Raw genomic sequence first — 15433 nt, forward strand, 5'->3', positions numbered from 1 at the left:
CATTTTTCACAGACAGAGGTTAGAAAAAGTAATTTGATGTACTTACATTGAAGTGATTTAGTTTTTCTTTGCTGCTAGATGTTAAAGGTGGGGGTCAGGTTTTTAATCTGAATTCAGGGTTTGGGATTTCTCTCCCAATTAGCATGTCTAATGGTCAACAGATTTTATGTACCCTTTCGTGCCAGGCTGTTTATGTGCATTTTATTTTTTTCATAAAAATTTTTAACCGCCCCCCCCCCCCAAGCCAAAACTACACCAGTCTTGAGCCTAAAGTAATCTCATGTTTACCACAGCATTTCAGATACTATGTAAGAGTTTGGCTCTGTGTCCCAAAGCACTCTAATTTTTTTCCTCTTGGTTCCAACGTTCCTCATTTCCACGGGATCCAAGCCAGGCAAATAATGGAAGCCAAGTGGTGCTGCTTGCTTGCCGCGTAGGTTCTGACAAATATAGAGTAATTCTTCTATTCTTCAAAGCTGTTACATCTTTGGCTCCAGAACAATGGAGTTTGCAGGCCAAGCATTTAAAATCCTCATCAGCCTGAGATGTAAAACATATAATATTTTTCAATATTTTTTTATCAGAATGAATTACACGAGCATGTGCTGTAATTTCTGAAACTTTGCCGTCAAAATGGCTGTGTCATTTATGCGTGAGTTTACGTGGTAGGGACCTATTAGTAAGTGCTTGACTTTTGTGCGTGCGGTACAAATTACTTTGCATGCAGCTTGGCTGTGTGGTGTGTGTGTATGTGTGTTTGTGTGTTTTGGTGGTAGTAGTTTAGAGGAATGTTCTGCTGTGTTTAAAAATTTAGCTTTCCTAGAACAGATGTTAGCATAATTAACTACTTACTGAAAATTGCTGGCAAGAACGAATTACATTTCACTTAGCATACCCCATTACATGCACTAGGGCATAGCTAGGATAATTCAGAAAATCACCTCTCCAGGTCTTGGCCCTCTAGACTCACTTTCAGCTGCCCAGTAATTGAGATTGAATTGTGAAATAATATTTCACTTAATAATCTAGTGAGATTTATTTGGTATGGTTGAAATATAGGAGAATTTCATTTTCAAAGTCAGTGGCAGAAGTGGAGTGAATGTCCTGACCATTATAACTTCAGAGCAATTTCAGTAGAGGAATTAACAGACTGAGTCAGTTAATTCCGAGGCACTAAGTCAGTTTAACACAAGTATTTACACTTTCTTTAGCTAAAACTTTTGAAACTGTCATTATAATGGGACATTCTACAACTTGGATACCTGCTGTAGCAGATACTAAGAAATCTTTTTAGGAACTGACCTGGAGGGAACGGTAAGCAGAATTGGCTCAAAGAATTGCTAGTCGTCTAAAAACCTCCCAACTCAACCAGATAATATGATCTGGCTACTTCGTTTGTACAGTATACCTACCCCACATGTTTCCTTTTAACTAGAAATAAAGCAGGAGGTTTTTGAGCTTGAGAAAGGGAGACAGAATCTCTGAGGGAACTCAATTTAACACATTTAAAAGCTAATTTCTAAATTTAGCTGAAGTTTCTTTTAGGTTAAATAAGTGCTTTTGGGGGCCTTTGAATAAAAACTGTACTTGTACAAATAACAGAAATTTATCTGGTCTCCTTGGTTTCTGCCACCTATGTTCCTTTTCCTTTCTTTTCTGCTCCTCTCCTTGAGGCACATCAAAAAAATCCTCAACACTCCCTGGAGTTATCCAAGGGCCCGAATACCCAATACATTTCATGTAAGTTCTCATTAAGGCAAACATAGATATTCAGATAGGCAAAGTATAGAAGCAATTTGAGTGTCTGATATTTAATGAATCATAAATCCATTTCATTGTGAAACAGTAGAAATTCCTCTACATTACAAAGGGAAAAGTAGTTTTTAGCTACCTTTAGCTTTGTAGCTCAGGTGAACGTTGTGGAGGCTTACATTATCCAGCTACTGCTTTTGTTCTCTACTTTTCTAGATATGGACTGCAGCCAAGTAATTCTTAGTGTGCCCCCAACATTAATCCTCTCCTTTTAAATCAGCCTCAATTCTTCTTTTAAAATAAAGTCTAGGGGTGCCTGGGTGGCTCAGTTAAGCATTTGACTCTTGATTTCAGCTCAGGTCATGATCTCACGGTTAAACATTAAAAAAAAATAAAGTCTTGGGGCACTTGTGTGGCTCAATTGGTTAAACGTCCCACTTCGGCTTAGGTCACGCTCTCACAGTTCATGGGTTTGAGCCCTGCTTCAGGCTCTGTGCTGACAGCTTGGAGCCTGGAGCCTGCTATGGATTCTGTGTTTCTCTTGCCTGAGCGTGCTCTCTCTCTCTCTCTTGCTCTCTCTCTCTCTCTTGCTCTCTCTCTCTCTCTCTCTCTGCCCTTGCCCTGCTCACGCTCTGTCTCTCTCACTCCCTCAAAAATAAATAAACATTGGGGTGCCTGGGTGGCTCAGGCCATTAAGCGTCCAACTTTGGCTCAGATCATGATCTCACAGTTCATGAGTTTGAGCCCCACATCGGGCTCTGTGCTGACAGCTCAGAACCTGGAGCCTGCTTCAGATTCTGCGTCTCCCTCTCTCTCTCTGCCCCTCCCCCCCCCCCCTCTCTCTCTCTCTCTCAAAAATAAACATTAAAAAATTTTTTTAAAGAAACAAACATTTAAAAAGATTTTTTAAATTAAGTCTAATATCTACTTTCTATTTTCTAATATCCAAAATCTTTTAGGAATGAGGTAGAAAATAAATACATGACATTATAAAACACAGATAAATAAACCAAGCATTTGTATTTTTATGGGTGTGAAGATCATGACAGCAGATTTTTAACTGTCACTAGATTTCAAGAGTTAGAGCAACCTCCTTGAGTCACTAGAAGAAGGTATCTGTTAGCAATTATGTCTACATTGTTTAAATCAGGGTGTATAGTTTTGTTTTCATTTCTGTCAGCTAATTGCTATGGTGAAAGTAAAATTCTCTGAAATATTTCTTAAATACATTTGACCATTTTTACCTAAAATCATTACTTTTTCAAACTGAGGAGTTCTGATTATTAATGTTCATAAACATAACTTACCTTGTTTTTACATGCAGTTTTCTTTCTTTCTTTCTTTCTTTTTTTTTAAGTTTATTTACTTATTTTGAGAGAGAGCCTGAGAGAGAACAAGCGGGGAAGGGGCAGAGAGAAGGAGAGACAGAATCCCAAGAAGGCTCTGCACCATCAGCCCAGAGCCCAATGCAGGGCTCAAACTCGTGAACTGTGAGAGCATGACCTGAATTGAGATCAAGAGTCAGATGCTTAACCGACTGTGCCACCCAGGTGCCCCATGACTTACCCTTTTAACTGGTCTGTTCTGCACATTGCTTCCCCTTATAGCCCAAAGCAGATTAATCTTTAAATATCACCTTTGTTGCGGGAATATATTCTTCCTCTGGTTTAGGTGATCTAGACTTCAAAGGAGCTCCTTGAAGGCCCAGTTGCCAGGATAGAAGGCAGACCTTCTCCATTCCCTCCCCACCACCCTCCTCCTTTTCTTTCCAGGAGAGTTCATGGCTAGCCTCGTGGCTACCTACAGGACAGAGATGGTGTCTCAGAAGGAAAGAGCCCCCTAAATACAAACTCTCTGCTATTTGTGGATCTTTCTTTATTCTTCCTTACATCGCTCTGTAGAGTGGAGCAGAGCTGGTAGGGAGCAGAAGCCGAAGCACCCTAGTAGAAGGATGCCGCTAATTAGAGGAAGCACACAAAGTTAGGCTGATACTACATTTTCAACTATCAAATGATCTCTTTATAAATTTTAAGACTCAAACTCAGACATCTGCAGAACTTACTGTCATATGCTAGATATCCTGTGATCTGGCACAAGCTCTTCTCCAGTGTCTTCCCCACTCGGCTGTCCCCCTTTTCCCTCTGGCCAACTGACACGTGCTCTCTTTCAAGGCTAAGTCCAGGCCTCCTGAAGTAGTACCGCCAGCCCCACCCCTCTTTACTGCTGGTGCATCCTGCGCAAACCTCCGTCCGAGCAAGTTTCAATCAGGATGTACTTCTCTGCCAACTTCTCAGCCTCCCACACTCAACTGTGAGCAACTCGGGGTCTGGGACTGTCATTTGACTCTATCTTTAGTTAGCACAATGCCCGCATAATAATGATATTCCTAGATAATTGCTAAAGGAACCTTCTTTACTTGTAATAAAGCAAAGAAAGAAATAGTCTGTGCTGGCTTAAACGGAGACCATGTGTCATGTTAGCATGTTGTTTTAATTTTATTTTAACTTTTCTAGGAGCCAACTAAGTCTTGTATCTCTGTCCAACTCTTTAATGACAGGTTCTGGAGGGAGTAGGGGCTAATGATTTGATGTTGACTCAACTTTGAGCATGATAGCGGTAGTGGTTGGCTAGATGGTAATTTGTAAACTGGACAGCCATTTGAGATGCTATAACAGGAAGCTGGCTGGAGTCAATGAATATTGTTCCAAAAGGAGTACAGGTTTAGTCATTGTTCACTTACATTTTTACTCAAGGTTATGTTGTAATGATGACTGGAATTTTTACCTCATTCTAGCGAATTCATTTCTCTTACCTCCCAAGTATCTTTCTGTTGCCCTTTCTCAGGTAATGTCAGGATAAATGTAGCATCCGAAATTATAATTACTTTTTACTGTGAATTATTTATTGCCCGATAACCCCATCATTTGTACATTTCACATGGCTGGAAAGCTGATGTCTATTGGGTTCACTGTAGCATCAAAGAGTACCTAGTGCAAAGTAGGTACTTAAGACATATTTGGTGAATGTAGTATGAACCTTTGTAATTTATGTTAATTGAAGAGCCACTGAATTTTCAAAGAAGCTTCAAGATGAGTTTGTGCAGTTTTTCACCACCTCGAGTTAGAAGTCTTATTGATTTCATATCCCTTTAAAATTAAATGTCATATAGTATCACATTTCACAATTCCTGTACTGTAGCAGAGAGGTGGAGGAGGCCAAAAATACTGGCTGTTGAAGTCCAGATAAGGAAAGAAAAAATGGCCCATGTTTGACATAGTAAACGGAGCTGAACTCAAAACAGGTCAGAGTTTTCAATGAATAACTTGTGGTTTTATGACTTCTTTGCATGATCTAAATGCGGTCTTAAGCTACCACGAGTTAACCAATCCACAGTGCCTGGGCAAATTCACTTTTGGCCAGATTGCTCTGACTACTAAATTGCCCTGATGTTAAAGTAGCTTTTGGCCCATTTTTTTTCTCCGCAAGTAAATGCTATGGATGGGTAGAGGGGACATTTATAATGTGTGCTGAGGCAGCTGGGTGATATTGCATTACTATCCTAGGAATACTGAGGAGTGGTTATTTTTAGCTTTCACCTGAGCAAACATGACTCAGTTTGTTGACCTGAATCCATCCAGCCCCTTCTTACATATACAAACTCTATTAATCCTTAAACCACGCTAGTGACTAAGTAGGGCCTTCGTTACATATACCTGTTAGTTGATTGTGGCTTCTTCAAAGGTTGCAGATAATTTCAACATCTTCCATTTTATTCTTTTCTCTTACAGTAATATCCTTCATACTTCTTTTTTTTTTATTTAAAGACAGAAAGTAAACTTTTTTTAAATTTTAGACACTGTTTTACGATGCATGTAGTCACAATTTTGTCTGTAGCTAGTGAAAACACTTTCTATTAGGTATTATCTTTGTTTTTAGTTCTCTGATAGGCTTTCTACCTAAAGAAACACCTGGGAATTCACTTTTAACTGTTGTAGGAGATTGTCCTAAGTTGTAAATATATTATTGCGAGAACATGAACTGTCCATGTTTGAATATCAGAATGTCTTTTTTACTTTCTCAAACAATACAAATATTTTGTGTTTTGAGCACTATTGGAAAAATTGAAGATGTTGAATTATCTTTAGGTATTTAAGGCATGTAAAAGGTTTTTGAGACTAGAGACTAGTCTCACAATTTATTTATTTATTTATTCATGTGTAGAAAAATATTTGTGATTCCCATAGTATAACTTGAGATGCACTTGAGGCTTCTCCAAGTTCATTGCCATGAGATTTATGAAAATATTAGTATTCCTGGGATTTTTTTTCTTTATGCAAGATACACTAGACTAATGAAAGAATGAAAATAATTCAGGCCGCTACAAAGGCAGGCGTTCACTGTGTCCATTAAAAATGCAGCCTTTGTGCCCGTAAAGTGTTCAGCTTCTCTGTTATTAAGTTTGGAATGTGGTTTTGGAGCTTAGCTGAGGAACTCAGCTAGTTATTTTTCATTTTGGTCTAAGGAGGGAGAGACTTGTTTTTCAAAGTGGGGGGGGGGAGGGAAGAAATTAAAAAAGGTTAGGTTCATTTTAGAAGAATCGAAGTTTTAAAATGTAGTAACTATTTTCTGCAGCAAATAGTCAGTTTGAGTATGTTAGCCAAAAATAGAATTCATGACTTTTGTCTCCATGTTTATTTCTCCAGCCACATTAAGCATTCAGTTAAATGTGCCATTTAGTTTTTCTAATGTCAGAGGGCTATTTGGCTGAGTCAGCATAACCAAAGTTTGATTGATTCATATTTCTAATAAGCTAGAAGTCTGACTTTAGGTGGATTACATGTAAAATGTCTTCGTGATACAGCTTTGGGTTTTATTTTGTATTTTTTTTTAATTTTTTTTAAACATTTTTATTTTTTGAGACAGAGAGAGACAGAGCATGAACAGGGGAGGGGCAGAGAGAGAGGGAGACACAGAATCAGAAGCAGGCTCCAGGCTCTGAGCCATCAGCCCAGAGCCCGACTTGGGGCTCGAACTCACGGACCGCGAGATCATGACCTGAGCTGAAGTCGGACGCTTAACCAATTGAGCCACCCAGGCGCCCCACAGCTTTGGGTTTTAAAGAAAACCTTCCCTTGCATGGATTTGTGGTGCTTCTGTGGTGTACTGAAAGACTTTCAGCTAGAGTTCAGTTGTGCTGTGTTTCTGGGTAAGTTTTAGTGGACATTGCCCCAACTCTCTGCAAACATAACATTTTACTACTCAAAATTTACCATTAGGACAGATATTTAGGGATAGAAAAATATGTATTTGAGCATTAGAAGCAGGGCAAATATTAATAATGTACTCTTTTGCCTCCTAAGTGACTTTCCTCTTGCTTTACATATTTCTCTAGGTGTTATCTGATCTCTATTACAAAAGAAATGATTTCTGCTCCTAAAAGGTCTGAAAGTACAATATGCCAATTATAATATGCACAGAATTAGACATTTAAACTTGCATAATTTATAATGTTTTCCTTTCCCTGCTCATTTCCAGAGATAAGTTTTATAAATACATTTTTAAAATATATTGTAATACCAGGACCCACATGATGAAAACTGTGAAAATTTTCAAAGAAATATAAACATGAACTCTAGTTAATGGAGAAGCAATCATTGTTCTTGGATAGGAAAACTAAATGTTGAAAAAGGATGCCAATTCTGTCCACATTCATTTGTAGATTTAATGCAATTTCAGTCAAATCCCAGCAAAAGGATAAAAAGGATAAACTTGAATGGATTTGTGGAGGGGATTTACCCTACCAGATACTGATACAAACCATCATTTTATTGGATTCAAAACAATGTTGTATTGAGCCATGATGTGACAGTCCAATACATGAAATAGAGCAGATTTCCCAAAAACCTCTGTTTGGTTTACATGAGATAAAGGCGGTATCCTAAACCAACAAGAAAGGAGAGTCTGTTCAGTAAAGAATAATTTAAATATTTAGAAAAAATAAAACTTAGAACCTCACTTCATCTTTTACATCAAAACAAATTTCATATGGACCAACTATTTAAATACTTAAGAAAAAAAGAAATTGTAAAAAAAATAACTAGAAATGAATAAATGTGGCTGTTCATTGAATTTGGATATAAAGAAAGTCTAAGCACAAAATCATGAGAAAAAGCAAAACAGACATTCTACATAAAATCTGGAACTTCTCTAGATTTAAGTATGCCATAAACAAATTTAGACAGCAGATGGGAAAGTTAAGGTAAGTTACTAGCAAAAAATATTAGGCAAATAATTATTTACAGACAACCTTTATAAGCGAGGGGGATTTTGAGAAATTAAATTTGGTGTTATCATGTGACTGATTATTTTGCAAACTCTGGTTGAAAATTTTTAATCATATAAAAATGTAATAGCTAATTTTTGTACTTTTCATGTGCTCAAACACTGTTCACAGTACATACTTTTCATGTTAACTCCTTTAATATATACAGTGACTCACAGAAGTACATATTATTGTTTTTAAAAACATTTTTTTAATGTTTATTTATTTTTGACAGAGAGAGAGAGAGAGAGAGAGACAGAGCATGAGCGGGGAAGGGGCAGAGAGAGAGGGAGACACAGAATCCGAAACAGGCTCCGGGCTCTGAGCCGTCAGCACAGAGCCTGACTCAGGGCTTGAACTCACAGACTGCGAGATGGTGACCTGAGCTGAAGTCGGACGCCCAACCGACTGAGCCACCCAAGTGCCCCAGAAGTACATACTATTGTTATTGCCATTTAAGAGATGAAAAAATACACATAGAGAGCTTTAGTAATTCACCCAAAAATTTCTTAGTGTGAATGAGTGGTGACACAGGTAGGAATTAGGGAATCAGGATGGGGCACCAGGCAGGTTGGCCTGGAGCTGGTGGTACTCACCACTGAACTACTCTGCTTCTTTAAGTGAATGAAAAGAAAAAGCTACAAACCTATGTATGTTGTGATCCTGTTTTATAGAAATATATGTTAATATGTATGTATTTTAAAGTCCTATAATTCGTTTATAATTTTTTATCTAATTACACACTCATAGAAAAGACAGTATTTTGATATTTTTCCAACAGTGTTACTTCCCTCTAGTGGGATTTTGGGTGAATGTTGTTTTGAACTTTAAGATTTCTGTATTTTACAGATTTTCTTTTATAATCACCTAACTGTTTTACAATCACAAAACAGTGTTTTGGTTTTTTTTTAATGTTACGTAGTTCAGGTGTGATGATGTCTATTGAAATGCACAGATCAAAAGCATGGCTTTTCTATATCTCTGAAGTAGCAGTCAGTGTTTCAGTTTCTACCTCTGATAGGTACCATACTAAGTGAGGGCCTGAGGTCAACCTAGTTCTTTCTCTCGATCAAAAGCAGGGTTAGAACTAAGGAGAATCTTAGAAACCTACTGTCTTGGTCAATCTTAGAAACTAACCATCTTGTTTCTCAGATGAGTGTCCTGAAACCACTAGATTTAACCAATTTACCCAAGATGAACTGACAGTAAGTTGTTCAACCAGGCTTCAGACGCAGGACTTCTGACTTCAGACACTGTACTCTGTGAAGTCCCAGAACCCTCCAAGCCCTGAGGCCTGTGGAAACTGAAGCACAGTTGATTTTTGTGACATTTGTTTGGAGTAAGGAAGTAACGGAACCAAAGTGGTTACAAATATATTCTTTCAATAAAAGTGATGGTGATTGAAGACATAATGGGAAGGCTCTTAGAGATACTTTATGACACATGTGGAGGTCACTGAAGGATCCTCACCTGGATTTGGGGGATCCCTAGATATTACTGATCCCAATTATAGAAGGCGATATAAAAATTGGGGACAAATGTTAGCCAAAAAATGAGCACTTCAGTGGATGATTTTTCTAAATCAGAAAACATTTTCTTTTCAGCTCCAGGGCCCACGACGGCAGTGTCCTACATGTCAGTGAAATGTGTGGATGTCCGTAAAAACCATCACAAGACAAAATGGTTAATGCCTTGGGGATCCAACCAATGCGACAAGATCCGAGACATCGAGGAAGCAATTCCAAGGGAAATTGAAGCCAATGACATTGTGTTTTCTGTCCACATTCCCCTTCCCTCCATGGAGATGAGTCCTTGGTTCCAATTCATGCTGTTTATCCTGCAGCTGGACATTGCATTCAAGCTGAACAACCAAATCAGTAAGTGTTCTCTCTTATCCCTTTACTACTTTGGACATTTTTCCCTTCAGGTTCTTTCAGAGCCAGTTCTAATAACAGAAAATGAAAATATTAATAGCAGAAAATTACTGACTACTTGCTAGGCACTCTTCTGAATATCCTACTTTTACTAATCCGTTTCATATTCCTAGCATTTTTGTGAGATAAGTCTTATTATTTCATTTTACAGATAGAAACCTTGGGCATCAGTGAGGTTGCTTAAGGTCAGGTGAGAGAGTAGAAGGGCTAGGATTCAAACCCATGCAGCCTGGCTTCAAAGTCTTGCCCTAAATGCCAAGCTTTCTCACCTTTCTAGTGTTAAGAAGGAACTCATCCCAGCAGAGAGATTTGAGGATTTCTTAAAGGTCCCATGTTGAGAAAAGCCATCATATTTGTCAAGATCCCTGTCAAAATGGGAATGCCAACCCATGAGCACCCATTTTCCCATAAAACTAGGGTTTTGTTTGTTTGTTTTTTTTGTTTGTTTGTTGTGTGCGTGTGTGTGTGTGTTTAGCTTACTCAGCTGTGGTTCAAGATTCTGAGGACATGAGACATATACACATTGCATGAGCAGGAGATTACTGGATGATTTCTGGAAGACAGATCTATGTGTGGCATCTGAAAACAGTATAGGGAAACTTAAGTTGAGAAGGAAGAAAACACTTTTTTTTAATGTTTTATTTATTTTTGGGAGAGAGAGAGAGCGTGCAAGCGAGGGAGATGCAGAGAGGGAGGGGACAGAGGATCTGATGCTGGGGCTTAAACTCACAAACCTTGAGATCATGACCTGAGCCGAAGTCGGGTGCTTAAGCAACTGAGCCACCCAGGTGCCCCTAGGAAGAAAACATTTCTTACTGACACAGGATCCAGGGTGAGATGGAAAGAGGAAAAGGTGTGTTGGAGTCCTCTCTGCCTGAGGCATGTCCATGGATTAAAGCATCACTGTTTCCAATTCTTATTTTCCTGTATAGGCAATAATCTCAATATTTAATCATTAATTTCATTTTCTACAGGAGTTACCAATACATGTGCTTGATTGGCCTCTTATTGGGAACAAAAAGATATGCTAAGATGACTTTCCAGAATAGAGAGCCTCTTCCATTCATTCAGTCTCATACCCATTATTTCAAACTGTTGTGGAGTGCCTACTACCACTAGGCATTGTGCTGATGGCTAGACATATGGATACGGATACAGATGAAGACACTGTCCTTTAAGGGGTTTATAGTCAAGTGGCAATGATGAGCAAATAAACAATCATTCTAGTATGATGTGCTAGGGGCTGCAACCACGGTGTGCACAGGAGGCTGTGGAAATACAAAGAAAAGTCTTTAGAACGTGGAAAGGGAAGACTGCCTTGGCACACACGTACATGTGTGTATGTACATGCGTGTGTGTGTGTAGAAGTGAGCAAATAGATATTTAAAGTGAGTGTCAAAGAGTGAAAACCCAGATGAGGAGTTGGGGGTGAGGGTGGGGACAAATAAAAGAACATTCAAGCTAGAAGGAATGGCTGATATGAAGGTCCAGATTTGCACAGCCTGAAGCATTCCGTGGTGTATTTTGTATTTCACATGTTCACATTCTCTTGCCTATTTGTCTTCTTCATTGTTTGTGTAACACATTTATTCATTCACTCATTCAGACTTCATTATGTCCCAACCATATGTTAAACACTAAGTACTAAAGATACAAGACTGAACAAGAACATGTTCTTTTAAGGAGTTGGGAAAGACAGTGTTTGGGAAACATTTGACTTACCAAAAAGAAAGATATGTGCTACAATGAGAGGAATATGCAATGTTGTGACACTGTGATTTGTAAGAAATGTGTATTTGGTCATTCAGATCACCAAAATATACTTCTCATATATATTTGGTCTTTATCCAGTTCCTGGCTTACAGTTCCCACAACCCTTGGAATTTCCTGAGCGATAAGAACAATGGGAGCATCTTTTGTTATGATATTTGGTGCATCAATCCATAAAGGTGAAATGGGTGTCTTGTTCATAACAAGCCCCTTTCCACCACAACTGGGCTTATATACTGGGGTGACTTTTGGAAAGCACTAAGGGTGGGGGCTGGTTGCCAGGGGAACCAAGCATGAAAACTCTTGATTTTCAGGGAGGGGAGAGGAGCTGAAGGTCGACTCAGTCACCAATAGCCAAAGATTTAATGAGTCATGCCTATGTAATGAGACCTCCATAAAAACCCCAAAGGAAGGGATTTCAGAGAGCTCCCAGGTTGGGAAACCAGAACACCTCCTATGCTACCCTGCTGGGCCACAAGCTTTATGAGGAAACAAGGAATTCCTTCCTTCCTTCCTTCTTTCCTTCCTTCCTTCCTTCCTTCCTTCTTTTCTTTCTTTTAAATGTTCGTTTATTTTTGAGAGCGATTGGGAGGAGCAGAGAGAGACAGAGACAGAGAATCTGAAGCAAGCTCTGCGCCGGGACTTGAACTCATGAACCATGAGATCATGACCTGAACCAAAGTAGGACACTCAACCCACTGAGACACCCAGGCGCCCCCAAGAAGGAATTTCACTAGGGACCTTGCCCCATGTAACTCTGATCTGGCTGTTGATTCATATCCTTTGTAATAAATTGGTAATCTAGTGAGTTAATGGGTTTTCTGAATTCTTTGAACTGCTCTAGCAGATTAAACCCAAGTAGGGTTTTGTGGGAACCTCTAATTTTATAGCCAGTTGGTCAGAAGTACAGGTAGCACCCTGGGCCTGAGATTGGCATGTAAAGCGGAAGGTTCCCTGTGGAACTGAGCCCTTACCCTTTGGGATTAGGTGCCATCTCCAGTTAGATAGTGTCAGAATTGAGTTGTGTTGTAGAACACTCTGCTGGTGTCAGAGAATTGTTGGATATGGGAGTACCCACTCCCAATACACACGCGCGCGCGCGCACACACAAACACACACACACACACACACACACACACCCTATTTGGTGATCAGAACCTATTATATATATGTTAACAACTTCACAAATGAATTACTTCCCAGCAAATACTAATCCTAAATATTAAAAATGCCTTCAGTGGTGAGGCTTTAAACATTTCTATATGTAAATGAATTTCAACGTCTTCTGTTTTTTTTCTCTCTCAAGTATGTATTCTGCCTCCAAAATATATTTTATCTTCATCTAGAAAAAAGATTGTACTAAAGATTCTTAAAAAAATTGTTAAATTTCTTGTAACATGAGGGCCCATACCTGATGGGGGCAGACTAAAAAATTAAGATCAGCAACTAACAGCTCCTTCAATGAATGTATAAAGTAACTGACACCGTAGAGCCATCAAGAAAACCAGGTCAATAAAATACTTTTTTGGGGCAGTAGCTATAGGTGAGAGCTGTTAACTTTAATATGAGAAGGTTACATGTTAGGTTTGTGGGAATATTTTTTCCCTACATTTATTCTCTATACCTTTGTTTACGGACACTGAGGAAGGCATCAATTAAATAGTGATTACTTGTCTGCTTATAGAGAGATTTTTAATTGTAATAATATTTATAAGACGCTGGAGGTCTATGTTTTCCTCTGATCCTGTGTTAACACATGAGACTGCTGTCTACTTTTTATATTTTATCATTAGTTTGGATGCCTTTCTGGCAGAAGCAGTAGGACAAGAAAGAAGGGATCAGAGGTGTGGTAAATAGGATCCTATTATATGTGAATGGCTTCCTGCTTATCAGAGATTCAGCTGTAACAATATTACCTCAAATGTAAGGAGAAGTCAGGACCAATTCTATTTTTTTCTTTAAACTTTCTTAGGCAGTCGATGAAATGAGTTCCAGATTTCAAATAAGAGATTTTACCTATTTGATATGTAAAATTTTTCTCTATCTAATAAACATACCTTTGAAGAGTCTTTGAGCAGATAAAATAATCTAAGAATTATGTATTGTATTTTAATTTGAAAGGGAGAGCACCAGTGGGGAAGAGAGAGTGTGGGGGGTGTGGGGAGAGAAAGAGAGAATATGAATATCTTAAACAGGCTCCACACTCAGCATGGAGCCCGATGAGGGGTTCTATCCCATGACCGTGACTGTGGTATCATGACCTGAGCTGAAATCAAGAGTCAGTTATTCAACCAACTGAGCCACCCAGATGCCCTAAGAATTATATATTTTAAATGACTTTTAGTCATTTGATATTAAATGTATATTCTTTTCAGACTTTTCCATTTAAGGTGATACTGGTTTTAGCTAGAATTTGAGATCTTGACAAACCCTCAGAATCTGGAAAATATTGACTTACTCTTTAAAAGCTTGTCATTACGTAATCAGTTCTAAGATTTCATCAGATTGATGCCTTGGGGGGGGGAGTGATGACATTCTAGGGAAATTTATAGTGACAAAAGTGGTTAGAGAATGTATATTATATTTGATTATTGACGAAGAAGATAGTCTATGTACCTTATGTAAAAAAGGTAATCCGTGTTTGAAAAAGCAACTTTAAACAGAACCCCTATTTTTCACCTTTTAAACATAAACATTTTACAACCTACAATTGTCCTTCAGTGATAAGTATGGAAAGCAGTAGGCGGTTCAGCTTTGAAGTGGTGATAGTTTTAAAACAACAGGCTGGGGGCGCCTGGGTGGCTCAGTGGGACTTTGGCTCAGGTCCTGATCTCATGGTTTGTGAGTTCAAGCTCCGCATCAGGCTCTATGCTGTCAGCTCGGAACCTGGAGCCTGCTTTGGATTCTGTGTCTCCCTCTCTCTCTGTCCCTTCCCCGCTCTCACTCTGTCTCCCTCTGTCTCAAAAATAAAGATTAAAGAAAAAAAATTAAAAAAAAAAAAAACCAATACGCTGTAAGAGCTGGGGAGGGGAGTCCCATTCAAGGGAATCTAGAGACCTATAGATGCTTGGAAACAGGAATAATTGACCTTTCAGTGAAATACCAATGACAAATTCCTAGCAGACCTATCTGTCAAAAATCTGTGATTGAGTTGTTGCTAACTTTTTCTGAACCTTTCAAAGCCTTGGAATTAACCTCTTTGTCAGGGCACAAACATGGTGCATCTGTAGAGTTGTAAGGGACACAGGACTTCAGTTTCTACCACATAGAGGAAATGGAGAGAGTATGAGTATACAAAAGGGTGTCAGAGAAAAGTCAGGTGAAACATCTGGTATCTGGATATATGGTTAATCACTGCAAAAAATGAATGCTTATCTGTGTGATGGGCTTAGATTGTCTGTGACACCAAATTCTGTTATTTGAAAATACCCTCTAAAGTGGGTGTATCTCATTCTTTTTAAAGTGTATTATCAGTCACTCGATTTCTGGATGCATTTGTGAAAGACATGTTTGGATTGGCTAAGATGGTGCCCACTTGTTAAAAGGAATTTCACTCTACTGATTACAACTGCAAGTCACATACTTAGCATAACCTCAGACTCTCCATGGGGCTTCTTTTGAGGAACCTGGGTGCAGAGATCAAAGAAACTTTTTT

General features: G+C 38.8%; 1 protein-coding gene across 3 annotated transcripts in view; it reads left to right on the forward strand.

Moving 5' to 3' along the window:
- WLS (Wnt ligand secretion mediator) overlaps positions 1-15433 on the forward strand; it is a 100594-nt gene that overhangs the window by 32522 nt on the left and 52639 nt on the right. For all 3 annotated transcript variants that reach the window (XR_002079833.2, XM_019448924.2, XM_019448925.2), the window contains exon 2: positions 9679-9951. Coding sequence is in view for 2 of the 3 variants with exons in the window: in XM_019448924.2 (XP_019304469.1) it covers positions 9679-9951 (273 nt within the window). In the remaining variant the exon portion in view is untranslated. The remainder of the gene's footprint in view (positions 1-9678; positions 9952-15433) is intronic.

The sequence above is a fragment of the Panthera pardus genome, unplaced genomic scaffold (assembly GCF_024362965.1).
Source record: "Panthera pardus isolate Hobbes unplaced genomic scaffold, ASM2436296v1 HiC_scaffold_11, whole genome shotgun sequence".
In the NCBI taxonomy this organism is placed as follows: Eukaryota; Metazoa; Chordata; class Mammalia; order Carnivora; family Felidae; genus Panthera; species Panthera pardus.